This window comes from Humulus lupulus, chromosome 4, assembly GCF_963169125.1.
Source record: "Humulus lupulus chromosome 4, drHumLupu1.1, whole genome shotgun sequence".
NCBI lineage: Eukaryota > Viridiplantae > Streptophyta > Magnoliopsida > Rosales > Cannabaceae > Humulus > Humulus lupulus.
Window position 1 is genome coordinate 57,938,982 of NC_084796.1, and position 23,698 is coordinate 57,962,679.

General features: G+C 34.8%; 1 protein-coding gene across 1 annotated transcript; it reads left to right on the plus strand.

Annotated features, from left to right (window-relative positions):
- Positions 1-3,057: 3,057 nt before the first annotated feature.
- Positions 3,058-19,255, plus strand: LOC133830461 (protein decapping 5-like). The gene is made up of 8 exons (XM_062260438.1): positions 3,058-3,306; positions 9,627-9,771; positions 15,784-15,884; positions 16,393-16,464; positions 16,601-17,482; positions 18,244-18,423; positions 18,533-18,649; positions 18,735-19,255. The coding sequence occupies exons 2-8, from the start codon at positions 9,633-9,635 to the stop codon at positions 18,939-18,941; spliced, it is 1,698 nt and encodes a 565-aa protein (XP_062116422.1). The 5' UTR covers positions 3,058-3,306; positions 9,627-9,632; the 3' UTR covers positions 18,942-19,255.
- The last annotated feature ends 4,443 nt before the right edge of the window (positions 19,256-23,698 follow it).

The following is a 23,698-nucleotide window of genomic DNA, read 5'->3' on the forward strand; positions in this document are numbered from 1 at the left end:
ATTATAGAATAAACATATATTTATATTTTCAAATAAAGATTTAATAAAATATCAAGAATTTAAAAGAAAATATCTTAAATATCTGATCTTAATTATAATATTTTAATATATTATAAGATTTAAAATTAAGTTGTTAGTCTATTTTTAAATTTGAATTTGAATCTTTGTAGAAAATATCAAATTATTTAAATCTCAACTAAAAAAATATCTTATTTTAAAAAACAATTTTAAATGATAAAACAAATATGATATTTTTTATTTTGATTATAAATAATAAATTTTCACATTTTTTTTATTTTCTTTAATTTTACAGTTTTTTTTTTTAAAAATTTGGTACTGTTCATTGGCTGCACATGATGGGCGTGCGCGCAGGGTGCGCGTGCACATGGCAGCTAGGCCAAATTTTTCCAAATTTTTTTTGAGCAATTTATTCAAACCAAAACAATTTTATAATTATTTTTTAACATGTTTTACATAACATAAAGTATATATAAAAATTAATAGCATATAAAATACTACAAAATAACCTAAAAATTGCTAATATTCACATAAAATCAATATGCTTAATAAAAACATGAAAAACCATCCAATTATTCAAACACATCAAATAATCCAATTTTAAACATGTTCATGCATGAAAATAAAGATTACCAAAGACTCTGAAGCCAGTTGTTAGAAAAACTTATACAAGATCTTGATTTATTTTCATATAGATCTAATATTAAACAAATTAATATGAGATAACCTAGAACATGTTTCTAAAATTGAATTCAAAGAGAAACAATGATAAGAATACTTACAGTATACGCAGCAGAATGAATGAGTCATTTCTTCAGTTTCTCTAACCCTTGTATCCTTTCTGTCGCAGAGTATTATCAAGAAACTAAACCGATCTTCAATTTTCTTCACAGTCTTTTAAAGTATCCTTAGAATCACCTAGACTAGAGTGGGCAATTATCAACACATGAGATAGATACAGAGAGAAGAAGAGAAAATAACAAAGAGGCTTATAAAATGACTAGTGTTTAGAGAGAATCTAAAACTATCAGAAACCAATGATTAAACTTATGTTTTGACTTCTCTCTAAGCACTCATTTTATAGACTCAATTATGTCATTTAATTTAATTAAAAAATCAATAAAATAATAGCCAATTTGAAGCCTTAGGTCGAAATTATCATGGGATTTAGGCCCGTGAAATTTCCCATTTGATTATAAGCCCATTGAACTTAAAATCAAGGCATGTATTATTTTTTATTGATTTAATTAATTAAAAAATCATTTAAATCTTTTATCAAATTAATTATTTATAATTTGAACATTGATTTAAACTTATTTAATTTAGATATCAATTTATCTTAATTAATAAATCTGCTCTAATTTCTCTTTTCTTCTAAAAAATACATAACTCTGTAAAACTATCTAAAATTGACCTGGTCAACTTTGATAATTAAATCAATTAATTGAGACTATCTAGATGATTTTATCTAAGGTACAATGGGGACCATGGGCCTATGAAATCAAGCTCCAATAAGTTATCATAAATCTAACAAATAAATTTACTAACTTATTAATTCATCGTGACTCCACTATAGACTCGGAATTGCACTCTTGAATTCATCAAACGCTCTATAACAAATATAGATAAGCTATTAATTATCCATTGTTACAACCACAATTGTCACTCAATCCTCTATAGACGGTCTACAATGAGATGATACTAAAATACAGTTTTACCCCTCATTGTATTTTATCCTTAAAACACTTAGTTCCTTGTAAATGATATTTTCAGTAAACTAATATTAATTATTGAAATGACATCTCTATCATTTAGCACCTTGAATCAAACTAAAAGGAAACCATTGTTTCACTTCTTCATTAGAAGCTATAGATGTTCATATATATGATTAACACTCCCACTCAATTATACTACCGAGTTCCCAAGATGTAAGTATGGGCTAGTCCGTAGGGTAAGCTGGTAACGAACAAGTCAAAGAACTCAAATAATACAATCAGTTAGAATACTAACCACTCAGAATTGAGATTGAATTGACCTATGGTCAACTATATGATATGACTAGAATAGATAATAACGGTATGTTTACTTATCTTATCAAATGTCAATATCGGTCATGTCCGTTGTAACAAATACATCCGATCTTATCTACTTTGCTAATGTTCTGGAAAGAACATAACACTGTAATGTGTAAGTAGATCATATCGTAGATTGGCAAGTCAGTGTAAATCATGTGCACTGACTAATCTTAGGACTAACTTATTTTGAACATATAATCATATTTATATTCCACTGTGATTACGTCACTATAAATAAGATTAGCTATATGCTCGGGATTTAATAGAAGTTTGTATTAAACAAATAATCATGAAAATAAAACATGTGAGCAAAGTGATTGGCAAGTCAAAAAATGATTTCTATTCTTTTATTGATAATAAAATGAGATTACAAAGAATTTGAGTTTTGATTAGGGCATAAAACCCTAATAAAAGGGACCGATTCTTTATGTACTGAAACTCTATTGAAATTGCAAGATCAATTTCACCGAGAACCCTAAAGAGATCAATGACATTGTCTCGTGGGCCATGTGGATTTTAACCACTGAACCATATGAAAGTGTGAGTGTTTGTGATATCTTTCATTTGTTCAATCACGGTTTAACAAAAAACTTAATATCCATTTGTCTGATTTCTTAATCCACGGTTGGCTAAAAACCGCGTCAACAAAATTCAATACTACTTCAACTTTTTATTTTGATTAAATTTGTAAAGTTGATTAACTTTATGTAGTTTGAACCTAAATGAATGATGTTTATTAATTTTTAATTGATTTTTTTTTGTATGTTTTTAAGTTAATATTAAAAATTAGGTTACAACTCGAATTCTAATTAAAAATCAAATAAATCTAATTATAAATTAGATTTGATTATATTTAGAAGCATGGATGATGAGATTCAAAATCCAACATTTAATTGGATTCAACTATTACACAAAGGTTATTGGATCTGATCCCACCCTAGTTAAGACTACAAACCGGGACCTAGGTTATTCCCTTTAGTTTTGTTTTTTTTACTACATTTCTCTTCATTGGTTTTTTCAGTTCCTCTGCTCAAAGTTATTTCATGTCTTCTTCGAGCTCAAGCTACGCATCTTAGTCTTTTAGACTCCACTGTTAGTGCCCTAATTCCACTAGTTTCTACAGAGAAATATCTGATTTCCCTCCACAAAATACGAATACATAGCCGATCATTTCAGATTCTTTCTATTTCCGGGGAGAGCCCTACTGCCCTAGGTATTGCTTAGATTCTCTTTTTTTCTTTGTCTATGTTAGTTCTTGTATTTTTTGTTTATGGTATTTTGAGGCGGTGAACTTTGGATTGATAATGGCCTGCATACTGTTCGACGAAATGCTTCATTGAGAGACTTGTGTAATTGCTTTGGGAATTGATTATATATGACTTGTAGAGTCTGTAAACGTGGAGTTTTTAGAAGTTTCCTGCCTAGTGTTGGATGAAATGTGTTTGTATGAATTGGTTTCTGTCGTGATAGTCATTGCTTCCCTATTTTGAGATTCGAGATGTAGTAGAAAGTGTGTTTATGGTCATCCGAGAACACTTTCGAATAATACTTGACCCATAGTATTCTGAGGATTGTTCGCAACCTATCTCGTAACTTCAATTTTAAAAAAGACAAAATAGGCTTGTTTCATTAAAAATATCAAATGCCTTGAACTTGTTTAGGGTTACCTGTTATTTAAAGGAGGCCTACTTCTTTCTTTCTTCAATGTTGTCATCACCCTACTCATTGACCCTTTTTTATTTTTATTTTTTTTAAAAGAAATCATATAGCATGAGAAGGCAAGCTTTGTTTATGACCTGTAAAAACCATTGTTTTCAATCACAATAAGGGTGTTTTTAGACTTAAGACAAGTTAGTTAAGTTGTTGACTAGTTTGTTATTAAGTTGTTAATCAGTTAGTTTAGCTTACTGAGTTGTAATCAGTTAGTTAGTTCATTGCTAAAGTGTATATAAGACCTGCAGTACTCATTTTACCAGATTCAAAATATACAGAATTCTTTAATTTTTTTTTCTCTGCTTTTACTAAAATGGTATCAGATTAGGGAAGTTCTTGGTTCGTTTTTTTTTCTCTTCTTCTCCAACTCTGATTTTGGATTTCTCTCGAAATCCATGGCTCGTACTCGTATTAGGGGTGCTCCTTGCATTGGTATGCGCTCTTAGAATATCTCCAATGATGCCACAATGTCGACTAATACGAATCGTTTTTCCGCTCTTGATCAACCTAGTCATTCTTCTAATGACGATGCTCGGAATCCATATTTTCTGGCTCACAGTGATCATCTTGGTGCAAATTTAGTCCCTAAAATCCTCACTGGAGGTGAGAATTACAGCTCCTGGAAACGCTCCATGGCTATTGCTCTTCTTGCTCGGAATAGACTGAAGTTTGTCAATGGCAAGATCACTCAACCCGATCCCGAAGATGATGACTACGATGCCTGGAGTAGGTGTAATAGCATGGTCATTTCTTGGATTCTTCATGCTGTTTCTAGTGAAATTGATGATAGCATCATGTACCTTGATGATGCCTCTGCCATTTGGTCTGAACATCGTGATCGGTTCCACCAAAATAATTGTCCCCGTGTGTTCGAGGTCAAGTGCTCTATGCAGGTTCTAACCCAAGGCAGCAACACTGTCCAAGCATACTTCACTCGTCTTAAAGCTCTTTGGGATTTGGTTCGGGAGTTTCGCCCACAACCTGTTTGTACTTGTGGCGCAATGAAGACTGTTGTTGATTATCAAGAGCAAGATCAGGTTCTTGAATTCTTGGTGGGTCTCAATGACTCTTATTCCATTGTACGTTCTCAAATCTTGATGCAAGATCCTCTTCCCACCATCAATAAAGTCTGTGCCACCATTATTCAAGAAGAGCGCCTAAGAGGTCTCAATTCTGTCTCTACTGAATCTGTGGATTCCAGCTCCTCTTCTACGTAGTTTATTGGAAGTGTACAATCTGCTCGACCCAAAGTTGTTTGCAGTCATTGTGGGACCACAGGCCACGCCATTAACAAATGCTACAAGCTGCATGGTTATCCGCCTAGTCACAAACTTCATGGGAAAGGAGATGGTTCCACTTCTCATTCAGGGAAAGTCGTTGTCAATCATTTTAATGGATTTGATGCTGACAAAGTTCCTGATAAGTTGGACAACAACACTGATCTTGTCTCATCCCTTTCTTCCTCTCAATGCCAGAAAATTATAGCCTTGTTAGCTCAACAAGTCCAAGCTTCTTCCTCTACTGCACCTTCCTCTTCTTCCGATCAACCCCTTGTTTTTAATTTTGCTGGTATGGAATTCCTTGTTTCTAGTACTCAATGGATTATTGATACAGGTGCTACTGATCATGTCTGTCATGATTTATCTTTGTTTTCCAATACATACTTCAATGCTTCATTAACCTCAGTTATCTTGCCCAATGGCCAGTCATCTTATGTTTCTTGCATTGGTTCTATTTCTATTTCATTAGATATTACCCTTTTCAATGTGCTTTATGTTCCTTCTTTCAATTACAATCTTTTATCTGTTAGTGCTTTGACAAAATCTCGATATTACCCTTTTCGGCTTCTCTTTTTCTTTTTTTGAAAATCATTGTCATTTAGGACACTACTTGAACTCGACAGATTGGGATGGGTGAACGAGTTGGGAATTTATACTACTTGACTGATTCTTCTTATGTTCATGCCTCTGCTTTTTCTATTTCAGATTCTAAACCATCTGTAGAAACATTGTGGCACTATCGATTAGGCCACCCTTCTTGTATCAAAACTTCTTTGAATAAAGATTTGACTTTTCAATACTCACCTTCCTCTGATTTTCATTGTTCTATTTGTCATTATGCTAAACAAAAGAGGTTGCCCTTTGTTTCAAATCATAACATTTCTGCTGCATGTTTTGATCTTTTTCATGTTGATATTTATGGTCCCTTTCATACTCTTATTGTGGAAGGACAGATTTTTCATTACTTTAGTTGATGATTTTTCTCGATACACTTGGGTTCATTTTATTAAACAAAAATCTGAAGTACAACAGGTCATACCAGATTTTATTTCACTCATTAAAACTCAATACAACATTTAGCTCAAAGCAATTTGGTCGGATAATGCTAAGGAACTGCAATTTCCTTAATTATTTAGTTCTTTAGGCATAAAGCATTATCATTCATGTGTTGAAAGGCCCCAACAAAATTCTGTTGTTGAATGTAAACATCAACATCTTCTCAATGTAGCTCGCGCTCTACTTTTTCAATCCCATATCCCTTTAGTTTATTGGGTTGAATGCATTTCTACAGCAGCTTAACTCATAAATCGTACTCCAACACCAAATTTGCAATGCAAGTCTCCTTTTGAGGTACTTCACAACAAAACTCCAACTTACAACCATTTAAAGGCTTTTGGATGTTTAGCATATGCCTCTACTCTTCCTAGTCATAGAACAAAATTTTCCTCAAGAGTTACTTCATATGTTTCTCTTGGATATCCTATGGGCATGAAAGGGTATAAGCTTCTTGATTTAGATAGTAATCGGCTTTTTGTTTCAAGGGATGTTCAATTTCATGAGCACATTTTTTTGTGTGCTTCTAGCACTTCTTTGTCTTCGGATTATGCTCATTTTTTTTCTTCATCTATGCTGCCTATTTGTGATGTTTCTACTGATTTATTTGATGCTTCTGACCATATTTCTGGTTTTATTCCTCTTGTTTCTAATCACTAGCCATCATCTTCTTCTTCTAGGCCTAAACGTAATAATACGAGGCCATCCTATTTAAATGACTATCATTGTTCTTTGACTACTAATGCACTTTCTTTTTCTTCACACTCCATGTCTCAAGTTACTCAACATCCCTTTTCCCAAGTGCTAACTTACAGCAGGTTGTCTCCAAGTTTTAGAGCACGTGTTCTTGCTATTTCTAGTTGCACTGAACCTGAATTATTTTCTCAAGCTACTGGGATAATGGGATTTGGCTATGGCTGAAGAACTTGCAGCCCTTGAGAGGAATAACACTTGGAGCATTGTTAATGTACCTTCAGATAAGCATATAATTGGCTGTAAATGGGTCTATAAAATCAAGCATCATGCAGATGGTACAATAGAACGCTATAAGGCTCGGCTTGTTGCTAAAGGGTATACTCAACAAGAGGGGATTGATTACAATGATATTTTTGCGCTTGTTGCTAAACTTGTCACTTTTCAAGCTTATTGTTGCTCTTGCGGCCATAAATGGATGGTATTTACACCATTTGGATGTAAATAATGCCTTTTTACATGATGATTTGCATAAAGAAGTGTATATGACTCTACCTCAAGAGTATAGTCCTAAGGGGGAGTTGCCACCTAATCTTGTGTGTAACCTTCAAAAATCTTTGTATGGTCTGAAACAAGCCTCACGGTAGTGGTTTGAAAAGTTTTCTATAGCCTTAACTCAAGAAGGTTTCAAACATTCTGCAATAGACCATTCTTTGTTCATTTGACACTCACCTTAAGGTTTCATTTCTCTTCTTGTATATGATGATGATGTGATTATAGCAAGCAACAATCTAGCTGAAGTGGAGATTTTAAAAGCTAAGTTGAATGCTCGGTTCAAACTAAAGGATCTTGGCAGCCTGCGTTATTTTCTTGGCTTGGAAGTGGCTCGGTCACCTCATGGGATATTTGTTTCTCAAAGACCATATGCTCTACAAATTTTAGAAGATTTTGGTTATTTGGGATGCATGCCAGTCAATACTCCTATGGAACCAAACCTGAAATTGAGTCAAGAATCGGGTGAAGTCCTTGATAATCCTCAAGTATACAGAAGGATAATTAGGAAGTTGCAATTGTTGACTATTACTAGGCCAGATCTATCTTATTCAATGAATAAGTTGAGCCAATTCCTTGTTGCACCACGACCTTCACACCTGAAAGCTGCTCAAAGACTACTGCAGTATGTTAAGGAGAGTCCAGGCTTAGGCATTTTTTATCCTGCTGATTTAGAAGTAAAACTTAAGGCTTACATAGATTCAGATTGGGGAGCATGTCAGGACACTAGGAAATCAACTACTCGTTTCATTGTTTTTCTTGGGAAGTCATTAATATCTTGGAAGAGTAAGAAGCAACAAACAATTTCAAGATCATCTGCTGAAGCTGAGTATAGGGCAATGGCGAATGCGACTTGTGAAGTTGTTTGGCTGGTTTCTGTGTTAAAGGAGTTGAAACAAGATCATGAACAACGTGTTGAACTTTATTGTGACAATCAAGCAACTCTACATATTGCTGCAAATCCGGTTTTTCATGAGAGGACAAAGCATATAGGGATTGATTGTCATTTGGTGAGGGAGAAGATACAATCGGGACTGATCAAAACTGCTCATATTGCCTCTCAAGAGCAGATTGCTGATGTGTTTACCAAAGCATTGTTTCCAAATCAGTTCAAGTTTCTTAAAGGCAAGATGGGATTGCAAACCATATACAATCTATCTTGAGGGGGAGTTTTAGACTTAAGACAAGTTAGTTAAGTTGTTGACTAGTTTGTTATTAAGTTGTTAATCAGTTAGTTTAGCTTACTGAGTTGTAATCAGTTAGTTAGTTCATTGCTAAAGTGCATATAAGACCTACTATACTCATTTTACCAGATTCAAAATATATAGAATTCTTTCATTTTTTTTCTCTGCTTTTACTAAAAGGTATCAACATTTTTTTTTCCCATCAATGATGCAGTTAGGCTTAGGTCATCTTTTTAGCACGACCCCCTATACTCATGAAGACTTTTGTGTCAAATGTAATTTCGTCATCTGGAATGATGTTGAGTTCTGGCATAAAAGGGTACATGATCTGCTTGCAATGAAATGCAAGCTATTTAAGGGTGAAACTACAGAGAATTCTACGTCATAGACTGACCATTTTAGAATGTTTTTAAAGTAACATAAAGAACATGTTAGGCTGATTATTTTCTATGATGACAGTATACACAAAAGCCTTGAGATCATCTCTCCACCAATCTCTTTGTAGTTCTGTAGACATCGTTCCACGGTTACTCTATTGTCTTTTGAATCAGAATTGAAACCTGTTGATGAAATTTCTACACTTACAAAGCAAAGAAAAAATTATTATAGATACATATGCCAGCATGATAGAGGAGAAAAGGAAAGTTGTATAATAATTAAACTAAAGCTTGATTCTTAAGTTTAACAGACTTTTGCCGACACTTTTTCTTCTTCATTTTTACTGAAATTTAAGTTGTATTTATTGATCAAGCTTGTTCTTATCATTTAATAATTCAATTAATTTTTTCTGGTCGTTGCTTAGGCTATGAGAAAAAATCTAACTAGCTCGTACAAGTCAAATCTTATGCATTTTATCCTTTTGGTTTAGAATAAGACTTGTTGGTTGTTGCCTTAAAGACCCCATATAATTCCCAACTCCTTTGAAAACTGATCTTGTGTAAATGTAGAATTTATTGTAAATCAACTTGCTCTTTCTCCACCTACTTTTACAAATCACTGTATGCTTTATCTTTTTGAGTGTGTTTGTATCCATTTCTCTTTCTTTAATGAAATTTCAGCTCACCATGGCGAGCGACTCGGCAACAAGTGCAGGGGATTCCTATATTGGGAGCTTCATAAGCTTAATTTCCAAGTACGAAATACGTTACGAGGGCATCCTCTATCACCTCAATGTCCAAGACTCGACCATTGGCCTAAAAAATGGTATGATTAATTCTTTTTCATCATGTGTGAAAATTGTGCAATAGAGTGATAGAGGGGATGTAATTTTTGTTAGATGTTATAAAATATGGTGAATGAATTGTATATTTATTCAATAGAATAGTATGTATTTATATACAAAATTAGAGAGACTAAATAGGAAACTAACTAAATACAATTAACTCTAATTTCTACAACTAATATACAGCTAATACAGCTAATATATTCTAACACTTCCCCCCAAGCTGGAGCATAAATGTTAATCATGCCCAGCTTGTTACAAAGATAATCAACCCGCATCCCATTCAAAGCCTTTGTAAAAATATCTCCTAATTGTTCACCAGTCTTCACATATCCTGTGGAGATCAGACCTTGAATTTTCTCATGAACAAAATGACAATCAATCTCAATGTGCTTAGTTCGCTCGTGGAACACAGGATTTGAGGCAATATGAAGAGCAGCTTGATTATCACACCACAATTTTGCTGGAACTGAAGTCTTAAACCCGAATTCAGTCAAAAGCTGATAAATCCACATTATCTCACACACAGACTGTGCCATAGCTCTATATTCTGATTCTGCACTGGATCTAGACACAACATTTTGCTTCTTACTCTTCCAAGAGATTAGATTGCTCCTAACAAAGACACAATAACCTGAAGTGGATTGTCTATCTACCTTGGAGCCTGCCCAATCTGCATCAGAGAAACACTCAATCTAAGTGTCCATGATCCTTGTAAACAATACCTAGTCCTGGTGCTCCTTTCAAGTAACACAAAATTTGCACTAATGCTGCCCAATGATGAATTGTTGGAGAAGACATAAACTGACTAACAACACTAATGGAGAATGCAATATCTGGACGAGTCACAGTTAGATAATTCAACTTTCCAACCAATCTGCGATATTTCTCAGGATCTTCAAATGGTTTCCCATCACGTGTAAGATGCACAGATGGATTCATTGGAGTACTACAAGGTTTTGCTTCCAATTTTCCTGTCTCAATTAACAAATAAAGTACATACTTTCTTTGAGACGGAAAAATAACTTGTTTACTCCGAGTAACTTCAACTCCCAAGAAATACTTGAGCACCCCTAAATCCTTCGTGTGAAACTGGGTATGAATGAAAGATTTAAGGGATGAAATGCTTCCAGTAATAACGATGTCATCCACATACACAACTAACAAAATGATACCAGCAGTTGATTTTTTATAGAACATAGAATGATCTGACTTACTTTTCAACAAACCAAATTTCTCAACAACATGACTAAATTTACCAAACCAAGCACGAGGACTTTGTTTCAACCCATATAAAGATTTGCGAAGACGACAAACTCGCCCTAACTCCCCCTGAGCAACAAACCCAGGAGGTTGCTCCATATACACTTCTTCCTCAAGATCCCCATGAAGAAAAACATTTTTAATATCAAGCTGATGCAAAGGCCAATGATGAGTAGCTGCCATGGAAATGAACAGTCGAACAGATGTGAGTTTAGCAACAGGAGAAAAAGTATCACAATAGTCCACTCCATAGGTTTGAGCATAACCCTTGGCAACAAGACGGGCCTTTAAGCGAGCAATTGTCCCATCTGGATTGACTTTAACTGTAAACACCCATTTGCACCCTATGACCCGTTTGCCTGAAGGTAAATTAACCAAGTCCCAAGTACCATTCGCAACTAAAGCATTCATCTCTTCTATCATTGCAATAAGCCAACCAGGATGAGACATGACTTCACGAACAGTTTTAGGAATAGTGATAGAATCAAGAGAAGCAATAAAAGAGCAAGAAGAAGAGGACAGATGATTATAAGAAATAAAAGAAGAAATGAGATATGTACATTGACGTTTACCTTTATGCAGTGCAATGGAAAGATCATCGTTGAGTTCAGAATCTGATGACGAAGATGCAGATGCAGGACATGAAACGGGAGGTGGAGGAGGTGGACGCTGGGAGTACACGGGAGGTGAAGAAGAGGCTTAGGAGGTGGTGGAGGTGTAGGCATTGCGGGAGCTATGACCGAGGCAGGTGAAGGAACAAGAGACTCGTCAGAACATGTATCAGGCGCAGAGGACGTGACAGAATATACCAACAAATCATCATCCTCCCCGACGAGTAGGAGTAGGTGAAGATGAAAAATAAGGTGTATTTTCTACAAAAGTAACATCAATAGACACAAGATATTTGTTAAAATTAGGACAATAATACCTATATCCTTTCTAAAGACGAGAATAACCAAGAAATACACACTTTAATGACTTAAAATCTAATTTGGTGACATGTGGACAGACATCTCGAGCAAAACAAACACTGCCAAATACCCGAGGAGCAACTGGAAACAATGACTTACTAGGAAAAAGAATTTTAAATGGGATCTCACCAGTAAGTACTGAGGATGGCATGCGATTAATAAGAAAGCAAGCTGTGGAAACTACATCGGCCCAAAAAGGTTTAGGAACTTTCATTTGAAACAAGAGGGCACGTGCAGTTTCAAGAAGATGCCTGTTTTTACGTTCTGTTACACCATTTTGGGGTGCAGTATCAACGCAAGAAGTTTCATGAAGCATGCCATTAGAGATCATATAAGATTGAAATTGAGCAGATGTGTATTCCTTGGCATTATCACTTCGCAAAGTACGAACAGGCACATTAAATTGATTTTGAATCTCAGCACAAAATATAGAAAACAACCCAGAACGATTTTTCATTAAATATAACCAAGTTACACGAGAATAATCATCCACAAAAGTAACAAAATACCTGTATCCAGATTTAGACAAAATAGGAGAAGGACCCCAAACATCAGAATGAACTAACTCAAAAGGAACACTAGCACGTTTATTGACTTTAGGACTCAAACTAACACGATGACGTTTGGCAAACTGACATGACTCACAATCTAATGAAGACACCTTACTATATTGGGGACAAAGCTTTTTGAGCAAAGGAATGGATGGATGGCCCAAACGACAATGAGCCTCAAAAGCGGAAGCGACACTCGGACAAGCAATAGGAGTTGAGGACAGTGGATCAAGAACATACAGGCCGCCAGATTCATGTCCTTTACCAATAATCTTCTTCGTCATAAGATCATGAAATAAACAATGATCGGGAAAGAAAGAGATGCAGCAATTCAAATTACGAGTGAGTTGACTAACAAAAAGTAAATTAAATGATAAATTAGGTAAATGTAAGACTGATGACAAAGTAAGCAAAGGTGTAGGAGTAACAGTGCCAGATCCAAGAACAGAAGGTGGTGATCTATTAGCTAAGGTAACAGAAGAAGTGGGACTATAAGACTGAAGAGTGGAAAAGAGACTGGAATTACCTGTCATGTGATCTGTGGCACCAGAATCAATAACCCATTTCGAGGATGTGGAAAGAAGGCATGCATTAGATTTACCTGAATCAGCAAGTGCAGTGACAGAAGGAGATGAAGACTGGAGTGATTCTTGGTACCTTGAGAACTTGGCAAATTCATCCGCAGAAATAATGACCGATTTGTCAGGTGCATCACTAGTGCTTGCAACATTAGCATAGTGTTTTTGCTGATTTTTAAACTGTAGCTTCTTACACTCGAACTTGGTATGACCTGGTTTCTTACAATAGTTGCACATAATGCTCCCGGATTCCGGTGTTCGTTGTCAGGCCTTTGGGAATTGCTTCCTTTGGAACCACTTGGAGTAGAGTTTCTCCATGGTGCATGATTATTATGACCAACCAAAGCACTATTAAGAGAAACAGATGGAGTAGTTTCTGTACGAAGAACATAGCTAAAGACATCTTGTAAAGAGGAGACATCAGACCCAAAAAGAACATGTGACTTTGCAGAATCAAAGTCAGATGAGAGTCCTGCTAGAAAGCTCATGATAGCTATCTGCTCTCGCTGGCGCTGTTGAACCTTCACATCAGGACTAAATGGCAACAACACATTAAGCTCTTCGTATGTCCTCTTAAATGTCATAAATTAGTTCATAAGAGACTGATCTTGTTTCTCCGCGCGATAAAAGGCTTTGCAAACATCATACATACGCGATAGATTGCCTTTTCCAGAATTCAAAAACTCCAAGTAATCCATTAGTTCTTTAACTAATTCACAATGATTAATTAAACTAATTATCTCATTATCAATAGAATTTCAAATTTGAAGAAACAAGCGAGCATCCTCACGTAGCCACACTTTTCTTGAATCGTCTTTATTTTTGGGAGGATCATCAGTCAAGTGATCATCTTTGTCAATACTCCTTAGATAAAGTCGAATCATCTTACTCCATTCCAAGTAATTCGAACCAATCAATTTATGGTCCGTGATTTTAGACATCACGGGAACCACATCAGAAATAACTAGTGGTTTTGGATCTGATTTCATCTCTGCCATAACCTCAAAAACAAATATCGGAAGAGACAAGACAAAATCGAACAACGAAGAACAAGAACACCCTGATACGAAGAAGTGAGAAATACCAAACTACAACCTGAGACAGATACGAGTAGGCTCAAGAGGAGCCAAGAAACGAACCGGAGATGATTCGTCGTCGAAATTCCCGTCACACGCGCCTCCACGCGCCGACGCGTGGGGTAGGTGGCAGAAGGAACAAGCGGCGCATGAGCCACACACGCGAGGAATCCGGCGACTGGACTTTGGGGTTTGGCAGATCGGCGGCTGGGCAATCTTTCTGAGTGGGCGGTGAGAACAAATGATCACTCTAAAGATAGTTTCCGAAAAAGAACCCTAATTGAAAAACCCAAATTTGTGATGAACCCTAATTTGTAATGAACCCTAATTTCTAATTTCGAATTTCAAATTCCCAATCCCAAAATCAGCTCAGATACCATGTAAAATATGGTGAATGAATTGTATATTTATTCAATAGAACAGTATGTATTTACACACAAAATTAGAGACTAAATATGAAACTAACTAAATACAATTAACTCTAATTTCTACAACTAATATACAGCAAATACAGCTAATATATTCTAACAGATGTGTTGTTTTATTTCTATTGTTTTCTTCTTCTTTGGTCATTATAGAAGCTGAATCTGTATAAAGTCGTAAAATAGAAGAAAGAGTTTTTTTCACCCTTTGTATTATATAGATGTTTTGGTTAGTTGTTATGAAAATAAGATTATGTGCGATTGTGATTATCTGAAATCAAATGTAGATTAATGAAATTTTTAGTGAGTGTGTAATCATCTTCGTGATACATAAATTCTCAAATTATTCAAATAATGTCAACTGTACTTCATATCGATTAATTGACCGAATACTCGCAAAAGAATTGAAACGTAGAGTAGTACTCCAATGGAAATTTACTGGTCACATGGTGAAGACAAGATGTAATTTGGTCAAATGGGAGTTAATTACAATTTTTTGGAATGTGTTCATTGTTAATATTGGAAACTTATTTCCATTTATGTGAATGTGTGTTTGGGGACCGGGAAAGAGTAAGGTAACCTAAAATTTTTGGTGAGTGTTTCATGCTAATTCAACTTATTTGCTGTAAAAAATGCTTCCTACCTGGACCAATGTGGCTTTTGAGCTTTACATTGATAATTTTGTTTCTCTTTATATTAAAGTATTTGGAGGGAGAATTGTTTCATTTTGATACTCTGTAGATTTTTTTTTTCTTTCCAAATTATAAAATTTCTTTCATTTTCTTTTGCCCTGTTATGTTATGTATGTCAGTAGGCAATTACTGCTTGCCAAAAGAGTGCCTTTTTTTTTTTTCTCTCCCCAAAAATCTCAGAAGTTTATTTTTAAAAAATTGACTCGTAACCAAGATTCCCCACAATGGTATTTGAAAACATGTAGACTAAGTTGACACTTAATTTCTTTCAATGAATAAAAAATGTACACACAAATTTCAACATTTTAATCATGCTAAATTTATACTATTTCACTGTCAGCTGTTGCATAGTATTAAACCTAACTCTCTTATAAAATATTGCTGTTTTTGGTAGTTTATATAAATTAAACAGTTTGTGTTAATCCCCTGTGAGTTTGCAGTTAGGTCATTTGGAACAGAGGGGCGCAAGAAGGATGGTGCCGAAATTCCGCCAAGTGACAAGGTTTATGAATACATACTGTTTAGAGGAAGTGATATCAAGGTATCGAGTATGTTTGATGAATTGTTTCTGTGATATAAATGGATTGTTAGATCTCCTTACCTTGTGCATTGTGTGTTTATTTATGTGTGCTCGCACCCGACTGCACATTTTCTTTTATTGTATCAAGTAAGAAATTGTTGTGGTTATGTCTCTTCAATTTTACGTCTGGATCTCTTTTTGTTAGGGAGCCTTTTCTATGTTTTGTGTTATTTCTGGCTAATTTCTCCCTTTCTCTCTGATTCAATCTAGGTATGCCATCAGTTACAGGCTGTAACTTGTAATGTATTTTTTGAATATGATTAAGACATTGTAAAGATTTTCCCATGCATGTGATGCTCTTATGGTCTACAATTGATGTGGGTTCTTAGTGGAGCTATCTTGCCAATCATGTTTGTGTTACAGAAACCTTTGCAATTGTGTTTCCTGTGTTGCACACAGACATGATAGTTTTGCCATGATAATGGTAATGATTTCTCATTATGACCCAATTGGTGTCTTGTGATCTCAGGATTTGCAAGTTAAGTCCTCCCCTGCTGCTCAAACAGAAGAGCAGATTCACAATGATCCTGCCATCATCCAGGTATGGGCATTTTAGCTCCCACACATTTTATTACACCCATACATAAACATTTTAATTCAACTTATAGCTTACAATCTTTATCACCTAATTTGTCAATTTGACTTGACTGATTTACTTGAGAATAATTTCTTTGCAGTCACATTCTGCAGGGATGCCTGTTACTTCTACTCCGCTGGCACCAATGAGGAAGAACAGTTTGACAGAATCAACTCAGTGGCAGGATACCCCCGCTTTGACTACTAGAGGACACCCTGGAACTTTGCCTCCATATCAATCTGCTACCCAACTGGGTCAGCCCGAACTTTCCCCAGTGGCTCAAACATCAATATATCAGCAAGGATACAATGCAACATCCATTAATACTTTGAGTGATCCACATCACCAAGTTACTAATCAATCTCCATCAGTGGTGTTAGATCCCTTGATCGTGCACCAGTTGATACAATCCCCTGAAATTCAGGCATCTGCAACTTTGGGATCAGCCAATATATCAGAATTCAGGACCCCTGTATCTTCATCTTCCCTATCTACATCTGTAAATCCCAAGTTCTTCCCATCTCCATCTCCTCTACAATACTCTACTTTTCTTGATGTGTCACTGCCATCGCCCTTGCCCACACTTGCCTCTCTTTCATCTGATTCCACTTTTCTGACTGCTAATGCACTGACTATGCCTTCATTTACATCGTCTGGCCAAGACTTAAACGTACATGGAACTCAAATTGTTAATAACTCTGCTTCTGAATCAGAACCTCAGCAACCTGTCCTCTCTGTGCCATATTCTGCATCTTCTTCACTGGTATCAAATTTAGGTCCCTTGCTAACACAGTCTCCAATTTTGCCAATACCAAATCAATCGACAGTCCATGGACCTCATGTGCTTTCTTCTGCACAAAAAGTGTATTCTAATCAAAATGAAATGGCTGCTGGGGTACCTATGCCATCTAATTTGTCCTCCTCAATTCACTCTCCTGTTACTCAGACACCGTTATTGCCATTGCCAACTGCCACTCAACAGGTTTACTTTTTCTTTTCTCTTTACCTCTTTCCAGCTAATTGTTTTATGGCTGTAATTAGTTTGTCTGTTATATTATGCTTAACTTGCTTTGTTTTGAACAAGATGTTGCCAAGGAAAAAATTTATGAGGGGAAAGACTAGGAAAAATGAAGAGGAAAATGATTTCCTAAACTTATGTAATTTTTTTTTTCAAGTTTTATTTGTTTTTCTTAATATAATTATAGAAGTTCTCAATACTATAAAATTACAATAAATTGAAGTCTCACATTTCTTATTTAAAAGAGTAAATGCTACATTTTAGCAACTTCGGATATTTCTCCCGTAAAAAAAAATTAAAAATACAACATTTTGAAGACATTGAGTATTTTAGCCGCCATTTATTCCATTAAAAAAATTATCTTTTTCGTTTGAATTTAAAATAGACAAAATAGAATCCTTTGAAATTTGTTTTATTTACCTCCTAAAATCCAATTTCTAAACAAGGTCCTAGACTGAAATGTACCCGAGGACAGTAAATATATGTGTTCGTCTTCTAGTTCTCAAGTATATGTACTCATTCAACTGACTTGTAGATGCTTTGTTTAAACAAAATTATATTTGAGAGAGAAGAGAGCATTGACCATTGGTGAATATATGGTGAAGGAAGAATAGTTTTACTTGCTATTTGTAATTACCAAGTCCTGATGGTTAACATATTGTTTGGTTGTGTTCTGTTCCTTAAAAATTATATGTTATTGATATACTAAGTAAATATATATGCAGACAGTGCCTTTCACTGAAGAGTTTGATTTTATGGCAATGAATGAGAAGTTTAAGAAGGACGAAGTGTGGGGATACCTTGGAAAGGGAAAACCAACGAATAAAGCAGATGGACCAGAGGAAAGTGTAGGCAGTCGTCACTTGGAAGAGGCAGAGGGTCCTGGCTTGGTAACTAACCCAAAAGTAAGACCTGTTATAATCTCTAGCTTATGGTTTTAATTATTTTATTTTTTTGGTGTAATGCATGTTAATATGAGAATTTTGTCTTAAAGCTTTTGTTGATCCTATGCAGCCTGCATATAAAAAGGATGAGTTCTTTGACACAATTTCATGTAATTCACTCAATCACGGCCGTGGTGCAATAAATGGACAGAGTCGGTTTTCTGAGCGAATGAAGCAGGACACCGAGGTATGCCTATATAGTAGCAGTACCAAACCACAGTATGAAAACTTTGGATTTTTAATTTATCCTTTCTTTTCATCTTGCTTTTCAGACATTTGGATTTCAACAGAGAGCTAATCTAGGATACGGTGGCTATGGCGGTGGGCGTGGTGGCCAGAATTTCAGGGATGGACGTAACTGGGGTAGGGGCTATGGCTATGGCTATGGCTATGGCTATGGCTATGGCTATGGCTATGGTTATGGCTATGGTTATGGTTATGGTGGGCGAGGAGCCCGAGGAGGACACATGCCTTTCTAATACCAGTCTGCATCACAATACTATACCATGGTCGTTCAAACATCTACCTTGGTTTTTTTTTTTGTGAGGATTGAAATTGAACGTTAAGAAACACATTAGGACTTAGGTGATCATGTTGGGATTTTTTTTTTCAGATGCTGGGCAAGGGACTCAAGTACATGCATTTGCTTGTTCATGTAATTTTTAGTGCTCATGAACTATCACTGTGCCTTGTGCGTCTTCTGTTTCTAGCAATTGTTGTCCCCAAATCAACCAAGTTAAGAACGAATCGTATTCTAGTAGACAATATATATATACCACTTTTTTTTTTATTATTTTTGTCCACTTGCTTTTTATCTGTAGAGTATCTTTGATGCGAATGAAAAATAAAAAATAAATGAAAACCTGTTGATGGGTAATCATGTAAATGAAGAGAATTAGTCGGTTTGTATATGAGGAAATTACATTTTATATGAGATTTTTAATAGAATGTGCAAAAATATGACTTTTTTAAAAAAAAAGTTAATCTATGGCTTTTTTTAAGAATTTTCACTTTTATGGGTTTATTTTTCCATATTTTTGTATAAAAGTTAGTTTATGTCATAGTTTTACTCTTAATCAAATTTGGAAGGGTATGTTTGTAATTTGATTTTTTTTTTAGGTTATTTGTTTTTTATATTGTTTTTATATTACTAATTTTATATTAAATTTTTCTTTGGTTGTTTTGCAAATTTTTTTTTTTTGTAATATGAATTGTTTTTAAAATTATTTATTTATTTATTATAAACATGTTTTTTTAAGATTGTACATTTTTTTTTTTCAAATCATGGGTAGGGTAACCAGTTACTTGATTGATCTTAAAAAAAATCATAGAGCTAGGTTAAATAACATGCACCAGGAGGGGTAACCAGTTATCTTGAGATGAGTAACTTTCTGTCACAAGAGGGGTAACCAGTTACCTAAGAGGGGTGACGAGTTACTCATATTAAATATGAAAAGAAACATCAAATTTGAAGGAAAAAAATGGAAGAACACTTCATTAAAAAAGGAAGAAGAAGTAACTATGATTTTAGTAACACAAGTAACTAGTTACCATAAAGAAACCATAAATATGCACACACCAGAACGTGAAAGTAACCAGTTACCCTAAGAAATATGCACACAAAGAATGTGAAGGTAACCAGTTACCCATTCACGTTTTCATATTTTTATTAGTTTTCTTTCCAAATTTTGGTATTCCTATAAGTGTTACAGTAAAAATAAAATGCTGAAAAAAATTATTTGAATTTTTTTTACATATAGTGGAAAAAACTATAAAAAAAATTACAATAATAAAAGATAATAAATAAAAAAAGTAGTAGAATAATTATGTAATGTTAAAATATGTGTGAAAAAAAAGAAAAAAAAAAGAAATAGAATGAGAAAAGAATAAGTACAAAAATGAAAAAAAAAACAAAAGAAATGATGAATGAAAAAAATAGATGAATAAATAAGAATGAAAAGAAGAAGAAGAAGAATAATGGAAAAATGAAAAGAAAAAAAAATATGAATGAAAAAATTGGTAGAAAAAAATGAAAAAAAAATGGAAGAAGAAGAAAAAAAGCTCATATGTGTGAAAAAAGAAAAAAAAAATGGAAAGAGAAAATAATAAATACAAAAATGAAGAAAAAATAGAATGAAAAAAACTGAAAAAATATGAAAAAAAAAACAATACAAATGAAAGAAAAAAAATGAAAAAAAGAAGAAGAATAATGAAAAAAATGGAAAGAAAAAAATTAGTAGAAAAAAAAAGAAAAAGGAAAAAATGGAAGAAAAAACAAGTAAGGAAAAAAAAGAAAAAATAATAAAAAAATAATGGAAAAAAAAAACTTAAAAATCAAAGAAAACATAACTATGATAAAAAAATGTGACATTTCCTTATTTTAGTTAGCTACTAATTATGTTTCTCATATTTTAACTTTTTCTTTAATAAATTTCCCATACAAATTAAGAAAAATCTAACTCCCATATTTTTGCACATTGATGGTATAAAAGCCATATTTTTGAAAAATTCCCTTTGTATATTCAGGATTGAAATGGAAATTTTATAATGGAAGCGAAGTAAAGTATTAACAAGGATCTGCCAGAGTAAAGTCGAACCAACTTGTTAATCATACTGAAAGTTCGTAAATAATGTGTCCATTTTTTAGGGTATTTTTAAGCTGCTCAAGTGCTAATTCTTTAGGCTTAGTTCTCAAAATTTGATTTTGTATCAATTATGTCACAATTTTTTCAAATAGTATCATTTAGGTCTCTAAATACTATTTTGATTTATTTTTTCTTTCAAAATACATTAAAAAATACAAAATAAACAGATAATCATTCTTAAAACATTTAGCTATTTAATTTATGACAATAACAAATACAACATGAGAAAAAAATATTTTCATAACATTTTTAAAAATAAATAATATATATTTTTAATTAAATTAATGTTTCATTAAAAAAATATTTTTACCTACATTGTTGTTTTTGTTACATTGTTGTGTTCGTTGACGCGGTTATTCGCCAACAGTAGATTAAGAAATCAAATAGGGAGATTAGTGTTAAATTATAAACCGTAACGAAAATAAAAAACCCTCTCATACACACACAACTTTTACGTGGTTCAGTGGTTAAAATCCACCTACTCTACGAGATAGTATTGTCGCTTTTCTCTCTCAATTTTTGTAGAGTTTTAGTAATTCAAAAAGGTCGTCCCCTTCCCTGTCCATTATCCCTGATATTTATAGGAGAATTTCATGGACAGGTTTGGGTAACCGCGTGAATAAATAAGGTATACATTTAACACAGATTATTCTCATTTACATTGGGATAGGATTTAATAACAAAGTAGAATATACTCCTGCTATCTCGGATAATAAATGATAGATATGCAATACAACATGGGCATTAATGAATGCATAAGGAGCCTCTGCATCTCAGTATGCGTTCTATCCAGGTTCCCACAAGCTAAATATCTCCCCCGAGCTCGTGCTCAAAGATTTATCTGCACCTTAGCTCGTATTAAGCTCAAAGCGCCCAAATTTGGATTTGGCCAATATAGGTCTCAAACTCGATTGTTATCCTGAGAGGCGGTCTGATAATAACCTATATATCGTGTACGAACTGGATTGAGTCTCGAGCTGCTCACCTCATTGTTAACTAGATATCCTACTTGGTTATTTTTCCACATATTCATCTGTCAGCTGTACCCGAGCTGAGTGATTGAACTCGTGCTAATTTTAGGTTACAAAATTTCCCCCCCAAGCTCTTGCTCGTGCTTGATGTCATCATTTTATGATATGCACAGTAGGAGCTTTTAGGCTTCTACCATGTAAAATTGTGTCTGCCCACTACTCGAGTACTGGGCACGTGGCTGCCTGTAATTGGCATCCATTCGAGTTTCGAGGACTGTGACAAATGTCCTGTCAACTTTTTGCAGCGACATGGTTCATTTAATCTTGGCCTTTGGATCTCGAGCTAACATAATCAGATGGATTGAATACGTATAAATAGGGTGATTAGACTTGAACCCTCACCACCTTTGCATTAAAAAAGTTTCCTTTTAAAAAAAAAAAATCCTTTTTCTTCTCCAACTTCTCTAAAAAACCCTTCATCGGCTTTCAGATTCTCAGAAACTTTCAAGGAGTTTCCTGTGGACATATCGACATTTTCTTTGAACCGATCATATCAACTGTAAGTATTTCCTCCCCTCGTTTGAATTTTTCAATTCTTTGATTTCCAGTGAGTTTTTTTACTGTGAAAAAACATAATTTGCTCAATGTCGTTTAAGTTACGTCTGTTTGCAAATAGGAAATAGGGTTCGGTTTAGGCTAAATGAACGATATTAGGCTTATTTAGAAACAAGGTTTTCATAAAACTAGGCAAATTTTCTGGGTTTTTCAGAGAAAATTCTAATGGTGAAATGATTTGAATACCTATTTGGGGTGTAGAATCCGAATGGATTTTAGGTTTGGTCCTGGGTAGCTTAAAGGTTACGATTCCTTAAGCGGTTTTGCATTAAACCACTTTCAAAAGAAAAATTAGTGGGTCTAACGGGTCTGACACACGAATCCTGAAGTATCAGGGAATTTTAAGAAATCAAAGCGCGTGGCCTAGGACCACGCGTGGAACCATGCGTTGAGGCTAGGACACAACTTAGCTCATATAAATTTTCAAATCCCCAAAACAAACCACTTAAACCCTCGGACTTCGGTACCTCCACAACCGTAGCTAGTAATCATCTTAGGTTGCCACTAATAGGCCACTTTGTCGTCAGGCGATCTAAATTATGGCCCCCGCAAAGAAAAACACTGCGAGCTCCTCTGCTCAGAGCAAAGACAAGGGCAAGCAGGTCGCCTCTGACTCTCCCATTCCTCATTTCGGCTCTGTGGTGGAGAGAGAAATTGTGGTCGACCCCAACGCATTCTTCGTGGTCGAGCACATAGTATCCCGGATCACGACTCAGGGGAAGGTTAACAAGATCCTTTTGAGTCATGAGATTAAGATGGGAGCTGATGGCCTCCATCCCCGACATGCGCTAGAAGGAGAGCGGAGTTACACCCCTCTCCAAGACGACTACGGAGCTTGGAGTGATGAGAACCTAAAGGCAGGTGCCTTCCCCCCCTTGGACCAGTATTTTGTAGACTTCCTGAACTACGTCAAATTGGCTCCATTCTAGCTTCCACCAAACTCATACATACTTTTGGCGGGGTTAAAGTGTTTGTTTCTGAGGCACGAGTGGGAGGTCCCTACTC

Bases quoted from the DNA above. Each gene is read 5' to 3' on its own strand.
- LOC133830461 (XM_062260438.1), top strand. From the start codon at position 9,633: ATGGCGAGCGACTCGGCAACAAGTGCAGGGGATTCCTATATTGGGAGC. The intron at 15,885-16,392 runs GTATCGAGTATG...TTGTGATCTCAG, and splicing joins TTAGAGGAAGTGATATCAAG to GATTTGCAAGTTAAGTCCTC. The intron at 18,424-18,532 runs GTAAGACCTGTT...GATCCTATGCAG, and splicing joins GCTTGGTAACTAACCCAAAA to CCTGCATATAAAAAGGATGA.